General features: G+C 39.3%; 2 protein-coding genes across 5 annotated transcripts; both read left to right on the forward strand.

Moving 5' to 3' along the window:
- The first annotated feature begins 4193 nt into the window (after positions 1–4193).
- LOC135235688 (transcobalamin-1-like) lies at positions 4194–7147 on the forward strand. Its single transcript, XM_064301462.1, has 4 exons — positions 4194–4353; positions 4691–4865; positions 6347–6483; positions 6962–7147. Exons 1-4 carry the CDS (start codon positions 4272–4274, stop codon positions 7021–7023), a joined length of 456 nt encoding a protein of 151 aa, XP_064157532.1. The 5' UTR covers positions 4194–4271; the 3' UTR covers positions 7024–7147.
- LOC135235683 (transcobalamin-2-like) lies at positions 4268–19741 on the forward strand. Of its 4 annotated transcripts, none has more exons than XM_064301449.1 (8): positions 12414–12506; positions 12904–13064; positions 14281–14411; positions 14772–16942; positions 17140–17286; positions 17626–17793; positions 18172–18372; positions 18719–19741. In XM_064301449.1, the coding sequence occupies exons 4-8, from the start codon at positions 16720–16722 to the stop codon at positions 18730–18732; spliced, it is 753 nt and encodes a 250-aa protein (XP_064157519.1). In that variant the 5' UTR covers positions 12414–12506; positions 12904–13064; positions 14281–14411; positions 14772–16719; the 3' UTR covers positions 18733–19741. The 4 variants fall into 4 exon arrangements, with proteins under 4 accessions (XP_064157521.1, XP_064157519.1, XP_064157518.1 ...); XM_064301448.1 differs by having other exon boundaries at positions 12923–13064; XM_064301450.1 differs by having other exon boundaries at positions 12420–12506; positions 12966–13064.
- The last annotated feature ends 512 nt before the right edge of the window (positions 19742–20253 follow it).

Here is a 20253-nt window from a genome sequence, read left to right on the forward strand (position 1 = left end):
GTTTAGGGCCTTGTTGCTTCTTTAAAGTTTGCACTTATGTGTACCAATGCATATGATTCCTCAAAGGATGCTAATGCTGCAGTGCTGGGTTTACTGTCGGTCGAAGTCTAGAGGTTACTCACGTTCAGTGCTGCATCAGCTGTGAGCACTAACGCAGTCATTAACTGTGGCTGCTGCTATGTCAGCCTGTCTGTTCCATGCAGTCATTGTAAGGCTACATTAAAACAATGTCTCTTTGTCATCTTGTAACTGCTGGATAATTTTCCCGCCATTTATGAATTATGGGAATTATATGTACTGTAAATAAACCTATATAAATATAACAAAATGGGTTATTCAGTATTCTGAATTAATCCCTAAAATGTTTTAATGTGGACATAATTCTCTCCAAAAAATATACTTATATGTGAAAGGATAACTGTGGGAGATCAACCAATGAGAATAAGGTCAAAAACCTTAAATGCACAGCAGTTTTATCATCTATTAGCATGGTGTGAGGCCAATTTAAAGCAAATATCACAGTGACATGTGACATCATTCTTCCTGCAGATATGTTGGCCTGTATTAAAGATAAACGGTAAAGTTGCCAATTGGGTGCATGTGATTTTGCGTACAATGCTTGTTGTTACTGACAGTCTCGGGATGGTGTTTTGATGCACTAATGTGAGAAAATGCCTCCTGTTGGCTAAAGCAGTGAGAGATCACTAGATGGAGTCAGTATCTTTTTAAGCAGGGAACATAACCAGATATGCAGTATCTGTGAAATCATACAGGAGTCAGCAAGAGGTAAGACTAATAAATGGTCAGCCAAGAGAATAAGAAGGGGTAGCTAGTGAAAGCCCCACAAACATGGCACCAGGGGATCACTGTGGGCTCTGTGGGTGAGGGTATGTTTACAGTAAATACATACTGTCCAATGGGGGCATGTTTGATTTTGTTATTCCCATTCACCCTCCCTTCCAGGGAAATAAAAGCCTCTTCCATTCGTAATACTGGTGGATCTCTGTTTCCCACATTTATTGGCAATGCTCTCTTATGATAGGTGCTCATAATGAGAGGAATCTTGCTGCCTCAGTCCAGGAGTGGATATATAGATGGACAGGTCCAAAGATGTGAAAGAAAGTGCATAGTGGTGTGATGCTTCCAGCAGGTGGAGCCAAAGTATCTTGTCAGTCTCACAGCAGCTCTGGCCAGCACAACTGATGCTCAGCACATCATTCAAATCCAGTGCAAATCCAAGTTGTCATGGTAAAAATGAGGCCTGAGTTTGAACCAGGTTCCTTTCAAAAGTGTTTCAAGAGTTGAATCTTAATCCAACGAAGCAAGACTTTACGTTTTACTCTCGCCTCTCGCCAGTCATTATCAAGGATTGATCTATTTTTGGCATGCACGGTGATTATTGATAGGACCAAATCACATAAAATGAACATATGGACTATATCTGATCACTCTATTGTATCCACTGAGATTAACCCAACTTTTTGCGACCCCTCCTCTTTCCATTGGCGATTAAACCACTTTATTTAGCAGCCCTCTTTTAATAAAGTATTGTGAAGACCAGTGGAAATTCTTTCCTCTTACAAATGATACTCTTGATACTAATCCATCTGTATTTGGGACGCTGCAAAGGCATGTGAGGGGGGCTATACTATCATATACTTCAGCATGGACAAATACATTTTTTGAAATCCAGTTGCAGCTGGAATTAAGGATAAGAAATCTAGAGTGCCATTTTAAGCGAAACAGGAGTAACAACGTTCTTTTACAACTTGCTGCTGCTCGATCGGCCCTTAATCAGCATTTAACCCAGAAAGCAGAACATGCCAATTCTTTTTGACAAAACGGAAACTATTTGAATATGGTAACAAATCTGGCACATTTCTTGCTCAATTACTTAAAGGAAGAAAGGAACCAAAGTTAATCTCTTCTTTAATAGACGGTAATGGAATTAAATAGTTTGAGACAAAAAAAGTCAGTTTGATTATGAAAACGTTTTCTCAAAATCTTTATAGATTGGATAGTTTGAGCACCACTGCTCAACGGCAGTTTTTTTTTAATAGATGTATATTCCCAAGAGCAATGTACTATTTCTTCTAGACCACATACAGATGCTGAGGCTTAGAAATGATTAACTCCCTTAAAAATGGAAAATCACCAGGCCCTGATGGTTTTGGCCCAGAAATCTTTAAACATCTTGGGAAATTAATTGTGGGCCCATTAACTAGAATGTATGCACACTCATATGAAAAGGGACTTCTTCCACCTACACATAATCTGGCTAATATTATGTTTATACTAAAGAAAAACAAACCTGATTATATATGTGGCTCCTATAGACCTATAAGTCCTATGAATACTGATTGTAAGATTTTATTTAGGGTAGTGGCTAGGAGCCATTCACGGGCCAAGTATATCTCGATGGGCCAAGGTCACAGACGGGGACTGTGACAGTGGGGATGAACAAATATGGGGAAGTTTAAAAACAAAGAGTCAATGTAAGGCAGGACGAGGAAGAGGACAGGCAAGAACAGGCTTAAAAAAAACAGAAAATGAGAATGTCAACATGAATCTGCAAATGGGACTCTTAGAAAAGAATGAGGAAGTGTTTGACTGACATGAGGGGGAAGAAATTGATATGCTCTATGTACATGCAGAAGGTTATCCTGATACCAAATGTGTGAATTGCTTCAAGGAAGGAGTCAGAAAAAATATATAAAAGGCATATTTGTTCATCCCCACTGTTGCAGTCCTTCATGGGGCAGGTTGTCCCATCTTGGCTGCCTGAATGGCTCCATTCAGCGATAGCTCCTCCTCTACTTTGTTATTTCCATCAAAACAAAGTACAAGGAAGCAAACAGTTTAGCACTTTCACAAAGACTTTCCGGATGTATGTATATTTCTGTGGTAACTTGGCTTATTTGATAAAATGAATAGCTGCTATGCAGGTGTGAGATCCTGAGCAGGACATTGAAAGTCTGGATGTGAATTAATATGCAAGCTGTAAAACTTTTGTTTGTCTGCTTTTGCTTTGACACAGTGAGGGTCCTCTTCTGAGTTTAGCAGGGCACCATTAGCTTTGTTTCCATCCAACTTAAACCAGATAAAATGGGTGATGAGGTCTATACTTGTGATGTGACATAGAGAGAAACATACGTCCTGACGACGAATGAATATCTCATGGCAAAAACATAACATGTTTCTTGAATTGCAGCCACAACATATTGATAGAATCTCCGCAAACAAATAAGTATTGAGAACAAGGTCCTTATCTTTGCATCATTGTTAGTAGCAGTTCCAGTAAAAGAATTTCATAATTCAGACTCGAAAGTGTTGAACTTGATGATATGATGGCCCACAACCTCAGTGTACATTCCTACCTATTGGCTATGTGCAATTTATTATTTACCATCTTAGTATTATCCAATATCTGCTTTCCCCAATTTGGGATCTTATAAAAATGAGCACGTGTTCGTTGCAACCTCTGTTGTAAATCTGGAAATGCAAAAAATCAATATTTCTGCATTAACAAATGTGATTAGATCAACACTTTATACTCCATTCCCATGACTTATGCAATGCTTACAATGTACAGCATATGTATCAGACTGGTGGAGTGTGGAAGAATGTTTCCTAATTATGTACTGTTATATCGAAAATGTGGCCACAGTGAGTTGGCTGGTACCACTTAATCACATAAATGCATGTTTAAAGTTAGAGATAGTATATAAAATAATAAATAATACTTAAAGTAAAATAAGTTTAGCTGAACACAAGAAGCTGTGAATATGGGTTTTACAAATATTGGATATTGCAGTAGATTTTTTAGATATTAGGACGTGTGTTGACTTTTCTCAGGCAAGATAATTCACTAGACTGTACACAGTCTATCAGTCTATCTGCATACTGTGCACTTGTTCTACCCTTGTGGAATATTTTTGTGCTTACAAATCACAAATAGATTGCATACAAGAATGATAAAAGCTACATATGAAAAACAAAGAACAGAAAAGTTCTTTGTCACCAAACCCCCCCGTCAGGATTTTTACAGGATTCCCAGCACTTTAAAAGCAAATATTTACTATTTTTTGGCTGCTTTCCCCACATAACAAATGCACAAGAGAAAAAAACTCCTTGCACTCTATTGGCTATATTTCGCACATTAGAAATGCCAAATAAAGAAAAGAAATGCAGAGTGGTGGGTCGGAACAAAGGGCTGCTATAAGTATGAGTGATGAGCGAGGGTGAAGTTTCAGTCGGAAGCTAAAGACAGGATGACTGTGACTGTGACTGTGACTGCTCTTCTCACCACAGCTCAGCTGCTGCTGCTGGTCACAGGGACTCTCTCCGATGGAAGTGAGTAAACCCATAACAAAGACTAATATCTGATAGATGGTATAATACAGTGTATGTAATATATTTAGTACTGTATAGATATGAAATAAATATATGGACTGCATAACTTTCTATGGGAAATACACATTGGCATATTGATCATTTTTTATATAATACGGAACGTTGCACAATATTCATATACACTCCTGTTTCATAAAGTTACATATTTAAAAGATGAAATCCTGGATACCTGGATATATTGCCTGTGAACCATTGATGTTAAGTGAGAGGTGACAATCAGGGTGTTTGCTCTGTGGTACGGGCTTCACTATTTAACACAAGTCTCTGATTTGTTCAGGTTCCTGTGGACTACGCAGCTCAGGTCTGGAGCAGGGCTCAAACATCACACTGACAGTGATTAACAACATGCCAAACACCAACCAGATCAACCTGACCTACTCCGCCCGCACTGCATTCAGGGGGAGCCTGCTGGGAGCCATGAGGGGGCTGCAGGAGGCAGATTGTTCTTTCACGTAGGTGTATCATTTTAATGCACTGACACCTATTTATCAATGCAAGTTTCTGTTATTACACACTTTAACATAAAATAGTTACATATTGCAGATCATAATATTTTGACGCATGATCTGCTGCATTTTGTTTTATAACAGCTCTACTGCTAAATAGGATTTGTATTAATGTCACAGGTTGTAAAACATGCTAAAGTTGCCTTTTTAAAAGAAAGATATTTATTAATACTGTGGATACAACAAGGGGAATTAACTGTAGAGATGTTGGCCATTGATGGAAGTCAGTGACTTCGGAGGAAATAGTTTTGCTGAATAATAGAATATTCCAATATTTATATAACAATTTATCAATGTATTTCCAGCTTGTCCACAGAATTTGAACACTACATCAGACTCCTCCTGAATATAAACCACTGAACAGTTATTGCACCCTGCCACCCATCTGCTGGACAGAAGCAGTCACTGCACCCTGCAGGACAGAGACAGTCAAATTCAAAGTGCTTTATAGGCATGACATAATTTCCATTAGTATTGCCAAAGCAAGGGAAGGAACATGAGGAACATCAGATAACGAAAAGAATAATAATAACAGAATAATGTGATTGTATATATTCATATACACATACAGGTACAAAAATATACATACACATAAACAATAATAATACAATATTAACACAATAACAATAGCCAAGGTAATAACAGTGTGTTGATTTTAAGAATGTGTGTGTGTTTGATTTGCGTATGTACTGCACATGTGTGCATGCATGTATGTCACTGCATGTGTGTGTGTGAGAGAGAGTGTGCGTGTGTGCATGTGTATTTGTGAACTGTAGTACTGTCTGATCATGTTTGTTTTGTCACTCACTGGATCTGAGTGTATGATAGTCAAACACATATTTTGCTATGACATGGTGCCTCACCCAGGACTATTGGCAATTTGTTGCTCTTCTCAAGATTTATGAAGTTGGGGATGTGTTTTGGGCATCCAGCTAATTTGTACTAACTGAATGAGAAAGTTAAGTCGGTTAAATTCTCTCTAAATGTAGTGTACTTAAAATCACCGGATGATATACTTATTTCTGGGGTTTCCCAGAGTGCATTTGGAAGCACATTTATCAGGAAGCAAACCATACTTTTTAGGTGGCACAGAGAGGAAGAGGCAAAGCCATCTTTGGGTCCCATAAAGCAGAGAGGAAGTGGCCAACCCTTTTTACTACAAGGGTTGGCCGTTTTACAGCACTTCTGCAGCACCATTGGAACATAGTATGAACTGTATTTTTTTTGCATACTGCATATCATGTACTAAAATATGTACTAAACACGCAGTGCGGTTAGTAGACAGTATGTATTTTGAGGACACAGGCGGTCTCTTCTCTCTGCTGGACAGAGGTAATTAAAGCCCATCACACTCAGAGAGGAGGTGACAGGTGTGACTGTGAGCCCATGTCAGTGGCCAGCCTCTGATGTCCCCCTCATCTTCACAGGTTTACGACCACAGAAAACATCAACTATGGCCCATACCTAGAGAGTGTGAATGGGGTGGTAGGAAAGAAGTGCGACCACACCTACTGGGAGCTGCTGAGTCAGCATGCGAACGGCACCATAATCAGCCTTGATGTGGGTGAGTCATGACTGCCAATGTTTTATTCACCTCCAGGCCTCGGAACAGTGGCTTCTCTACCGAAGGCTTTAAAGGTTAACCAAACTGTGGTTATACTCCCCAGAAATGACTATTTATCGTCTTCTTAACTTTTGAATATTTTTTGGTCATTTGTGAATGCAAAAAAGGTGTTTAAAAAACACAAACAGATTTAAGTTTCCTGTACCTTTAAATATTATTTATTAATTCAAAAAATGTTATTTTCTCTTACAAAATAGATTTGTTCATTGATTTATCCTATCAATTAACTAGTCACTTGAACAGAACACACCAATGAACTAAGGGATCCACCATACTTATGCCAATAGGATTTTTTTTAAATAAAAAATGGATAAAACAGCAATGCAACTAGATAATTCAGTTATAGCGAGGGATATTCACCACTCAAGTCCAATGCTTTGGATTACAGAGAGATAAGCTAATGTTTTCTCCTTTGCAGGTATTGGCTGCTACATCCCCAATCCCAATGAGCGCATCATCCTGAAATTCACCAAATGGTGAATCTGTGCAGTCACAGACAAGAGCAAAGCAATATTCACACTGGGCCATTTTATGACTTTGTGAATGGCCCAGTATTTGATGAAAACATGAATAAATTTAATAAAATGGAATGAAAAACACCAAAGTGTCTGTCTGTGTAATTTAAGGAGCAGTCATGAATCTGCCCTGTGCCTTTCTCTACCCTGGCGGCTGGGTTTGGTTATTGAAGCACTTGTATGTGAGGCCTGGGAGAACAATGGTGCTGGAAGTGATGGCTGTGGTGCAGGTGGTAGTCTTCCCTCTCTGCCAAGCAAAGCCAAACCTGATTATTTTTTTTTGGTCTGATAATTATCACTTTGTGTTTGTCACATTAGTTTTATGAGCCCCAGGGTTAGTTGTCATGAGTGTGCACGTGTAATATGATTACATATTTTTTATCACTTTACAGCACTGTTAGGCTTACAATGTTCATGAAGAAAATTGAGCTCAGAACTAGAAATGTGTTCATGTTCACTGCCCAGAATAGGCCAGGAAGCAGTGGCTCCTGGGAAACAGAGGTCAGACAGACACCATTTAACCCTTTGAATCATAAGGTGATTTTGACATTTTTTCACTACCCTCACTTTTTCAGGGTACCTGGCTGAAATATGCTGAGAATACTGAAATGGTTAAATAAAACTGCATTCTTTCATTGTGATGACTCTGCAACTAATTCAAAGGTATGTGGAACTGGACTAGGTAAGGGGCCCTACACATTTTGCTACATGTAGGTATTTGATTGTCTAAGCACCCTAGGTTAGGAGTGGATGCCGGCTCCTGTATGTTTAGTTTTGGGTAGTTAGGGTAGTTGGTAAAAAGTAGGGTCTTTTTGTTTGAACTTTACTTTTATTAGATAGTTAGGCAGTTTACACCTATTGAGTCAGCTTGGTTTGAGTTTACTTTGTTCTTTCTTTTGGCATCACTCATCCGGTTCCTTTGAATGTGAGTGTGAATGCAACCAGCAGAGCATCTTTGTAAATAGTGTAAATACCCATTGTAAATTCTACCTTCTTGTAAACATTTTCACTTTCATTTTCCTCCCATCGGTTCACCCACCCCAGATTACATCACAATAATCCTTTTATGTTAAATACCCCTTCTCATATTCCCCTTGACTATTGGGGTCGTAACATAGAGATAAAACAAAAATAAATACCTTTATAAATAACTATGCATACAATTGCTAATCATATTTTTTGCCATGAACTACACGATATGGCGATTGAAGCAGGTGACAAACAGCCTACAAAAGTGACATGAATCCCATTGTATGAAACTCAGGTTGGGGAAAACTATAGGTTTTGTAATGCCTGTGAAACAATAGTTATAGTCCTATAGTTATAATAGTCAACATCGGACCTGGGTAAAATACGTATTTGTTTTGGATTCAAATAATTTTCTGTGCTCTATTTATATTGCCTGGTGTAATTGAGCCTGTCAATATGACCAGAAGGATTGCACTTTTTGAGAGTATTTCATTGGTTCCAATACACCAGAAAAGATCAGTAAAGCATAGAAAAGTATTTGAATCCAAAACAAATACGTATTTTACCCAGGCCTGGTCAACATAGAAGTAGAATATAGGGTATACATAGGAGTGTTTGTATTTCATTACAGGAACAGTAAAAACAGCATGTCCTCATTTGCACGTCGTAGTGAAAATGAACATCCTCATTCCCAGTATGTAGCTACACTTTCACCAACTGAACCATCGTGTTTGTTATTGGAATGAAGTATGGCAGGAAGTGTCAGTTATTAAGGTTTATTTCTGACCAATATTTCTGAAGTATCACAACTGCAGCGTTGCATGCTCTGTGCTTCTTGTGTGCCTTCAGCAGCTAGTACTGTTGATGACGAAACAACCAAAATTTTGCGAAATGTAGTCATGATTTTCAAATGCAAATTTGGTTTAATTGCCGGTTGATAGCATAACATAGTCTACATGGCATATCAAAAAAGAAAAAGAAAAGAAAACCATCCTGCATTAAGAAATAAGGAAGTTATTCAATGTGTATTGTCATCCGGGGTCAATAGGACAGGTTCTTTTTTTTAAATGAATCACTGAGGACTTCTTAATAAAAAGCAGCGCAAGACAAATTAAATTCACCAGAACTGTATGGGCGCTGCCATTCTATTTTTTCTTTTTTAATTTTTATGAAGACTTGTTCCTACACCCTCTGTTGTCACTCTGGGAGAGCAAAAATGCAATATTTATGTATTTACAAATGTGATTGAATCAACACTTTATGCTTCATTTCTGTGACTTATGCAGTGTTTACAATGTACAGCATGTATCTGTCAGACTGATGTTAACAGACTGCAGTACATATAAGAATGACGCCTAGTTATGTACTGTTATACAGAAAGTGACTGTAGAGTGTTTGATAAATTTTGTACCACTTAATCACATAAATATACGCTTAAAGTTATAGACACTTATGTTCTGAGTAAAGACCCACACGCAGACCAGGGAAATCCAAAAAAACGTTGTCTTTAATCAGTCCGAGGTTCAAAGCCAGGTAATCAGAGAGAGGACGGTGCCGAATCGAGTTTCCAAAAGGATAGTGAAAAGACAGGCAAAAAATCAAAAACCAGGAGATCAGAATGGCGAAGGTACAAAGGGACAGGCAAAAGAGAAGTCAAGGCAAAGCGAAGGTCGAACCAGAAGCAAACAAAACCAAAAGGGGCAGGCAAACTCGAAGTCGGGCAAAGGGGTGTCGCAGGAATCTCGATAGACAAAGGCTTACAAATAATCGGCACAATGAATACGATCAACGTTCTGACTCTGAGCTGGTGGAAAAGACTGACATTTATACACTGGGGAAGGTAACAATCAAGGAGGGGTTAAGTGAGTGAGGGAGGAGTAACAAACAACATCCAGGTGAAGAACATTAGGAAAACTAATTCAATGACAGGGGACTGACAAAACGCGGACTGGAATCACATAGACAACAATGATAATAGACGGCCTGGGTGAAGCAGGTAAAACACGTGCAGAGAGAGAGAGGTGCAGTCAGAGCAAGAGACAGGTGCAGGCAATTGCAGAACTCAGCGTTAGAGCAGGCTAGAAAGAAAAGGGGCGGAGCTACAGCGCAGCATGGAAAAGGGGAGACTGGTTAATGTATTAGTATAGTGATCTAAACGATCAAAAACCCAAAACTAGTGTGTGTTAGTCCATTAGTAATATTCACATGTTAGTATATTAGTGAGGTTAGTACTTTACAATCTATAAGTTAGTAGGGATTAGTAGAAATTAGTAAAACTAGAAATAGGCAGGAACTAAGTAAAGCGAGACTGGAAAGAAGGGGGGAAACCACGAAAACCCGGAACCACCCGAATAGTGAAATCACACAAGTACAGGGGAGTGAAGCAGCTCAGGGAACACAGACACAGAGACAGTACTGGGGAGACAAGTGACTGGAAATACAGACTACAACAAGACACTATATAAAATAAAAGACTGAAGGTAAAATGGGTTTAGCTGTACACAATTAGCTGTGACCCTGGGTTTTACAAAGCGATATGGCTGTACAGATATTCTTATTTATGTGTGTTGACTGTTCTCAAGTTGACAGAACAGGCCCTGGTAAGACGTTCACTAGATTGTACATCGCAGGTGTCAAACTTCAGTCCTGGAGGGCCGTAGTGTCTGCTGGTTTTCAGTGTGTTCTTGGCGCCAGTGGTTCATTTATTTATATATATTTTTTAAATTGGAAAAAATCTAATTGAGATTGAAATCTCTTTTGCAGGGAGGGGCCCTGACATAAAACACAAAGTTCCAAAGTTACACAAGGCAGTAGACAAACAAATTACGGTCATCAAATGGTGAAAGACACAGAAGTATATTTCAGTCACAAGGTTCATATATTGCATGTTTGAATTCAGGAATTGAAAGTAATTTGTCAAGTTTAAAAATATTTTGTTGATTGTTCCAACTGTAAGTTGCAAAATATCTGAAACCCAGCTTTCCAAATACAGTTGAAGAATGAGAGACTTTAAAGTGTATCATATCACTGAAGCGGAGGTGATAATTATGTGTATTTCTATTTAGTTGACAGCTGAGGGAGGAAGGAAATGGACCAATTATTGTTTTATAAATGAACATCAATCTACGCAGATGTAATGAAGTCAAACCAGACCATTTATATAGAAGACATTGACGGGTTAATGATATGGCGCCTGAAATGAAGCATAAGACACTATGGTATAACTGTGTCCAAGGCATGTAAATTAGAGGATGGTAAATGGACTGCATTTATATAGTGCTTTTATCCAAAGTGCTTTACAATTGATGCCTCTCGTTCACCCATGTATGTAAAGCATGTCTCTGTAGTCTAAAACAGTTTTTTTTTTTGCTTAAATACGTTTCCTCTTGATTTTGTAAATAAAACAAGATTTATTCCTGAATAGAATCTTTGTCCTCAGTTTTTTAATTAATTCATTTATATGCAATTTAAAACTAAACTTATTATCAAGTCAGATCTGAAGGTATAACAAGATACACTTTCAATGCATTTACCATCAAGAGTGGTGATTTTCAATTCAACTATGGACTGAGAACGAGACCGTGAAAACACTAGGCAGTTAGTTTTGCCAGCATTAAGGACCAGCTGTACATCAAAAAGAGCTGACTGAATATAATTAAAAGCATTCTGAAGTATTTGAAAGACTTGGGCAAGGGTGGGGGCATGACAATAAAGAACTGTATCATCAGCACACAAGTGGATATTACAATTTGAGTTGATTAAAGCATATGAAAGATTATTATTATAAATTGTAAATAACACAGGAACCTGGATGGAGCCTTGGGGCACTCCTTTTTTTATTCCAAATACAGAGGATTTATGGCCATCAACAGATACACATTGGATTCTATTAGAAAGGTCATTTTTAAACCAATTTAATGCTGCAGACCCAAAACCAACGTCCCTTAATCTATCAATTAATATGGAACAGTCCGCTGTACCAAAGGCCTTATAAAGGTCAATAAAAAGGGCAGCACAGTGTTTTTATAGTCAAGTACCTGGACTATGGCTTGGAGGATGGCTCTGCCCTTGAGTGGGGTAGGTCAGATCTTTATACACTTCCAGCCCTGCTACCCTATCATCCTCTTTACCATATTAGGGCAGAAAAACTACTTTCAGTTATTTGTTTTCACAGTTACTTAAGGTTCATAAACAGCACCTCTTGCAATCTTTTTTAGTTCCTGTAAAGGTTTTTCCGTTGTTTCAAAATAACGGCACTCTATTGGCTATATATCGCACATTAGAAATGCCAAATAAAAAAAATAAATGCAGAATGGTGGGTTGGACCAAAGGGCTACTATAAGTATGAGTGATGAGCGAGGGTGAAGTTTCAGTCTGAATCTAAAGACAGGATGACTGTGACTGTGACTGTGATTGCGACTGCTCTTCTCACCACAGCTCAGCTGCTGCTGCTAGTCACAGGGACCCTCTCCAATGGAGGTGAGTGAACCCATAACAAAGAGTAATATATCTGATGGATGGTATAATACAGTGTATGTAATATATTTAGTACTGTATAGATATGAAATAAATATATGGACTGCATAACATTCTATGGGAAATACACACTGGCATATTGATTATCATTTTTTATATAATACTAACATTGCACAATATTCATATACACTCCTGTTTCATAAAGTTACATATTTAAAAGATGAAATCCTATATTTCTTTTAAAGAAAGGATCGCTTGTGGTATTGGACATTGGTATTAAGTATGGGGTGCCAATCAGGGTATTTTCAATGTGGTAATATGTACAGGTCTCACTGTTTTATACAGATCTCACTATTTAACCCAAGTGTCTGATTTATTCAGGTATCTGTCCTTTATGCAGCTCTCTGTATTTCATCCAGGTCACGATCAGGGCTCAAACATCACACTGACCGTGTTTGACAGCTTCACAAACTTCAACAGGACTTACCCCGCCCACACTGCATACAGGGGGAGCCTGCTGGGAGCCATGAAGAGGCTCCAGGACGCTGATCCTTCTTTCACGTAGGTTTATCATTTTAATGCACTGACACCTATTTATCAATGCAACAGTTCCTGTTATTACACACTTCAATGTAGAATAGTTAGATATCACAGATCATATTATTTTGGGGTATTTTTAACAGGTACTACTTGCAAATGGGAGTTGTAATCATGTTAGTGTAGACATTGTTCAACATGCTTAATTTGCCTTTTCAAAAGGAAGATATTTAATACTGTGGATTCAACAAGAGGAATTAGCTGTAGAGATGTTTTGCTCTATAATAATAAAATATTTCAATTTAAGTATGCCAATTTATCAATGTACTTCCATTTTATTGGCCATTCTTTTTTGTGTGTGTGTTTTTTTTCTTACTTGTTATTTGTTACGTGTTCGAAATTATATATATTCAATTCAATTCAATTCAATTCAATTCAAAGGATGTCCACAGAATTTGGACTGTACATCAGATTCCTCCTGATTATAAACCATTAAACACATTTACTGCACCCTGCCAGACAAACAGTCACTGCACCCTGCTGGACAGAGAGTCACTGCCCTCTGTTGGAAAGAGATAGCAATCACTGCACCATGCCAGACAAGGGTAGTAGTCCTGTAGACAGAATATGGACTGTGATATTATTTAGCCTATGAAAAGCGTTTTGAAAGTGCAGTTTTCATGCTGCTATGTTATACAAATGAGAACCAGAAATTGCACAATAAGGAAAAGGGTGGACCCTAATATGGTTATGAAGTCCATGCTGTGTCTGGGATGCCCCCCCCCCCACCTCCCCACTGATGCCCAGTGACTCTGCACTGACTCACTGTCCCTGATTCACATACAAAACATCAAATTATTGTCCTATTTACAATTTACACAATAACTTCACAGGGGAAGATATTAGACAAAGAAAAAAACACACTTATTTGTATTGCCCTCTGTTGGAACACTGTTGAAAAAACACAGACAAATATGTTGACTCAGTATTTTGACCATATTGGTACCATTAACTTATATCAAAATGGGTGTCTGAAAGAACTATACTGGAACCAACTGCTTTGACATTAGTTATCAACATCTCTCAACAAGACCAGGAAGTGAGCCTGTTTATCGCTGCTTGAGGCAGCCCTCTGCTGGACAGAGGTAATTAAAGCCCATCACACTCCAAGAGGAGGTGACAGGTGTGACCGTGAGCCCATGTCAGTGGCCAGTCTCTGATGTCCCCCTCATCTTCACAGGTTTAACACCACAAAAAACTTTGACTACGGCCCATACCTAGTGATTGTCAATGGCCTGGAAGCACATGACAATGTCTACTGGGAGATCCTGGTTGAGTATAAGAATGGAACTATAATCAGGACTAATGTGGGTGAGTCATGACTGCCGATGTTTTAATCAGCTTCAGGTCTCTCTCCCTGGCTTGGGAACAGAGGTGTCTTCACTGAAGGCCTTATATATGATTTATTAAGACAGAAAATTACATTTTATCATACAAAACAGAAATGTTGCTTAATTTATCCTTTATCAGTTTATTAAACCTTGTAGCTTAAACAGAACACACCAATGAAATTAGGGATCTATCATACTTAAACCTTTTTTTAAAAATATTTTTAAATGAGATAAAATAGCAATGCAACTAGATAATTCACAGTTATGGTGAGAGATGTTCACCACTCAAGTCCAACACTTTGGAATACAGAGAGATAAGCTGATGTTTTCTCCCTTGCAGGTATTGGCTGCTACCTCCCCGAAAACAATGAACACGTTGTCCTGAAATTCACCAAATGGTGAATCTGTGCAGTCACAAACAAGAGCAAAGCAATATTCACACTGGGCCATTTTATGACTTTGTGAATGGCCCAGTGTTTGATGAAAACATGAACAAATCTAATAAAATGGAAAGAAAAACACCAAAGTGTCTGTTTGTATAATTTGAGGAGCAGTCATGAATCTGCCCTGTGCCTTTCTCTACCCTGGCGGCTGGGTTTGGTTATTAAAGCACTTGGATGTGAGGCCTGGGAGAACAATGGTGCTGGAAGTGATGGCTGTGGTTCAGGTGGTAGTCTTCCCTCTCTGCCAAGCAGAAAGCCAAACCTGATTTTTTTTTTCTGGTCAGATGAATACCACTTTGTGTTTGTCACATTAGTTTTATGAGCCCCAGGATTAGCTGTGTATGTGTGTGATGTGATTACATTTTTGAATCATTACACAGCACTATAAGGCTTACATCATAATTAAATTTGGCACAGAACTAGAAATGTGTTCAGGTTCACTGTCCAGAACTGGCGAGGAAGAAGTGGCTCCTGGGAAACACAGGTCAGACAGACATCACATTCATGATCAAAGGAGAAATGTATTTCAAGAGTCAGTCACCCAACAGACTGCACCATGCACCTAATCTATTTTTAATTCCTTATTTTAATGAGCCATATGCCTCTAATCTGGTATATATTAAGTAAAACTCCAGCATCCTTAGATTGCGTCATCCATTGAAAAAGAATTTGCTAAGAGCCTCTAAATTTTACTCTGAGATTACTGTCTCACGTTTAAATGAATAAAGGCAATCAGGTGACCAGGCATATCCAACTCATGGTCATGGTTTAAATGGCCACATTATGGCTGCAGTACAGAAGAGCTGTATAAAGGTTCACCAATAAGCTTCCTATATCGACTCACATGGATGATTAATTACTCCAAAATGTCTTTTCTTTCCTTTATTTTGGTTCCTTTTCTTTGCTGCTCATGTCTTTCAGATGCATACCCACTGTAAACAGACAGGTGTGAGGCTCGTAAGTCCTGACAGAGCGGATAATCTGCTTAGTGCATCACTAACCCTAAAAGAACATCTGATGGATCCCCCCCCAGCACGAGGAGGAGCTTACATTGGTTATGTGCCAAAATCATTCCACTTTGTGCAAAACCCTACAACTTAGCAAAGCCAGAGAAACATGTAACATACACTGATTAGCAGACAATGATAAATTGCACACGAGTGGTGATTCAATTGCACAGAAATATCAAAATTCTCAGAAAAATATTCAAATAAAATGTGGTCCAATGTGAAACAATAAAATAACAGTACAATTATAGATTCCCTAATGTGTATTTAATTGAACAGCTTCTCTACCTGCCTCTTCTCGTCTCTGTGAAGGTGCAGGGAAATTATGCACGTTAAAACGATTAGCAGCCGTAGGGCTTAGTGCAAGCAGTACTGTGTTGCCTCGCACAATCTACTTTTCATCAATTACTGCAGCAGCTCTGGTACTAGAAGCCCTTGCTGGGAAGTATTTTTGAGAAGAAACTCTTGCTGTGTCCTTTGGAGACCTGCTGGTTATCAGGAGAGTACACAGCCAACATCCTGGATATCTTTTACACTGCTGAAATTATTTAGCACATGAAATTGGACAGCAAGTACTGATGGAATTAGAAGAGGCTTGATGTGTGTGATAGAGAGGCACGTGTTTCATAGTCGTAGTTTTGTTAGCGTGGTCTTTTGATCCAAAGCTAAAAATGGCACTGGGATGATAGTTTATGAGGGCAAAAGGCACACACTTGCTGATTTTGCTGTCGAAGGATAGTAGCTGAAGCGGAAAAGAAGAATCTAAATTGAGACGGTGAGTTTGGAGAGGTGAGAGCAGAGGGTGCCTTTAAGTCCAGGATGTGGAGTGGAATTAGAAATGATGTTTAATGTCCTCCGGTTGGACAGAAAGAAACGCAGCATGAGGCTGGCCACTCTCCTGCTTCTGCTGGCTCCAGCCCTCGAAGTGATCACACCCACACCTGTGCAACCAGTGGAGGGGGAAGCCGAGTTCACAGACACACCTCTGCAAGAGGTGGAGGAGGAGACGGTGTTCACACCCACACCTGTGCTAGAGCTGCAAGAGGAAGACGCCAGCACAGGTAAGGTGAATTATGAATCATCAGTCACACATGCTCTTCTGTATGTACGCATAAAATGTATTCAAGATTTTCAAGTCAAGTCAGTTACATCACTCGCTATCCCAATAACGGTGGAATATGTTTGTAAAGGCAACCTTGTTTCTGCAGTTGCTCTACACTGATTACATAAAGCTTCTATAATGGAATGTGTGTCCCAGGGTGGATGGAGGCGGGGGTGGAAACATACTGGTCTGGGACAGCCCCTCTCTGCATGGGGGGTTGTATGGGGAAACACACAGAGCTCAGGAGAGATCCATGCGGGGATTCCAGCTGCTGCTGGGTGGGGTACAAGTCCCTCTGCAGAGGTAGGCTCGAAGCTTTGCCTGTATCACCCTGTTCTGACCCTCTCACATGTGCTCACAGTAGCACACTCACTATTCACAATTTTTGGAGACACATGTATGTTTCCACAACAGAAAGAAACCAAGGAGAGAGTCCTACTCAACAGAGCATCATCAGTAACCTGCTTTGGAATATTACATGACACATGACTTATTCTTAAACTGTGCTATTTCTCCCAGCTTGCTGTGTCTGTGAACTCATGTGTCTGTGAGCATGTGAGTCTGTGTGTCTTTGAGCAGGAGTGCCCATGAGCCTTTGCATTGTCTGTAATTTCTGCGCACCTGCTCTGTGCTGTGAGACAGTGACCTGTGGGAAACCGGATGCTGACTTCAATGCTGTGGTCTCTGGGAGCAGCTGGTGGGTGGGCTCAGTTGTGAGACACACCTGTCGTCCTGGCTTCCTGCTCATAGGAAATTCATCCAGCACCTGCCAGCCCAATGGCAAATGGACCCCCAAACCCACTTGTCTTCGTGAGTACACTCTGCATCTTTTGGCCTCACTCTACCATTAAGTATGGGGTACTGCCAGGGTACTGCCTGACCCTGCCCTACGGGAACCCAGTACTGCCTCTCACTGGCCAACATGCAGGTTTGGGATCAGAATGGATATTATATATATATATATATATATATATATATATATGCCAAAGCTTTGCCATGGTGCTGTTGCACCAGATGTGCATTGAATTTACTTGAGAATAATTTAAATTTCAGTTTTTTATCAAGGTGCCTGTCAATAGGTGTCTGTTAATATGGGGTTAATTGTAGTATCCTGAATTTCATCCTGGACTCACAAATAAGAAAGAAAAAGAAACCATGACCCACCCACCCCACCCTTTTCCCTGCAAGGTATATGCCAGCAGAATCGCCTGGAGATTAACGAGAGGGACATCGACGGAAACTGTTCCTCTACCTGCTCCATGAAAGCCTATGCCGGTTTGCCCAAGCGTGGCTGTGTTAAGATTGACAACTGTCAGTCCAAGGAGCCAGGCTGGAAGCGCTGGTTCACGGCATGTGACAACTGCGTGTGCGACTGCTATGCATCCTGCAGTGAGTGTCCCATGCTAACATTTTCAGCTATTTCAGTTCTGAGGATGAAAGCAATGTGCAAACATGGATACCAGTGAAAGATACATCAGTAGAAAATTTGGTTATTATTGCATTCAATTCTGGAATTGTAAGGCACTGAATTACAAGGCAACCTTTTTTTTATTTTTATAAATCATATTGCAGCTTATGTATCATCAAACATTGGATCACTCAGTTTAGGGCTCACGGTTCTGCTATGGAAGTCAGTTCTGTAAATGTCTGGAATCATCAACCATGTACCCCTGGGGCATGCTTCCTTGTCTTTTCTGTGTCAATTTCATTTAAAGTTCATCTTTCTTTATCTCAGTATCTTCAGGATGAAGAAATGTGTTTCGGTGGTACATTGGGATTTGGGACATTGTAAAAACCATCAAGCTCCAAGAAGATACTAATGGAACCTTGCTTACACAACTGAAACCAAATTCCTTCTTTCAACTCAAATTCATTATCATTATATGTCCGTAAAGAATTATGTGCAAGAGACATCACTCCATGCTGTGAAGTATTTCATACCATTGCTGTATATTTCACTGCTTTATGCTTGGATATATTAAATGCAGATATAGCATCTATCTCTGACAGCTTAATACAGTCCTCATCTGGAGTAGTGTGTTTTTTTGCCGAATGAGGACATTATCTCCCCTATTTGCACTGGAACAATTTCCAGCAGCAATATGATTAGCCCAAGAGGTCTCCCATAGTACTACTAACAAAAGCCAGCCTGCTTTGATTCACCTATAAGGAAGGAGAAATGTACAGGAATACAAGGTGGTATAATTTACTATTGAAGCCATTAGGCAAGACAGGTGCACAGGTAGTATTATATAGAATTGATTCCATTAGGGAAAAAAACACAGGGTGGCACAGCTGCTGGTCAAATATAGGGATGACATGCAGTTTTTGTCCGCAGTGAGAAACAGACAGTCAGCCAATAACAGAATATTAACCAGAGGTGGGTTAGGTATTCAGTACCAATATTTATTTACAAAATGCTTCACTTTCAACCATGAAACAATTCACTTGAAATGGCTAACTATAAAAGACCAGGGCAGTGCTTTGCTTTATTCTTGTTCGGAACACTTACTGAGCACAGTGGGCTACTTGTTTTGCATGATGATGAAAATTGTAAAAATATAATACTGTAATATTGCATTACATTACATCCATTTACTAGACACTCTTGTTCAGAGCATCTCTGCCAGACCACATACATATGTGCAAACACAACACCAAAACCACTGTACAGAATTATGCTAAAGCCTACAAATGATTCAGTATTCTCAGCAACAACAAAAACGTTGTTCAATGCATTAAGGACTCTTGCACTCAATGTTTGTGCATCCTTTTTTGACTTTATACAATAGAACTTCCAGCAGAACGTATGCTGCACTTGTGATGTGTTTGTGAACTGAATGAATACTGTACTGGGCTGAGGTCTGGAACAAGGCCAGTTCCAGATTATCAGGCAAAAGTGAGAATTTTTGGGATCTGAGTGAGATTTCTGCAAACAATGTTTGAGTCCAGGATACTCCTCAGGAAACACATGGACTTATTTGTCCTCAGATATAACATGATATTCATGGGGAATTTCAGCAAAGCAAAAATGCTCTTGGACATAAGAGGATCTCAGCTGTAGCATGATCAAGCCGAACACACACAGGCCCATCTTCACCCTTGGGAAGGCAATGGCAAAATTATTGAAAGACTCCTTCATCTTTTGGAGTTACTATTTTTTATTTTAATTTTTAAATGACAGTTAAGCTACTTTAATTTTCCTAAATTTGGCTTGACGTCGCAGTCATCTGGGTAGTTTCCTGTCTATGCTAATATTAAAATTAGTTT

Source organism: Anguilla rostrata, chromosome 12, assembly GCF_018555375.3.
Source record: "Anguilla rostrata isolate EN2019 chromosome 12, ASM1855537v3, whole genome shotgun sequence".
Taxonomy (NCBI): Eukaryota; Metazoa; Chordata; class Actinopteri; order Anguilliformes; family Anguillidae; genus Anguilla; species Anguilla rostrata.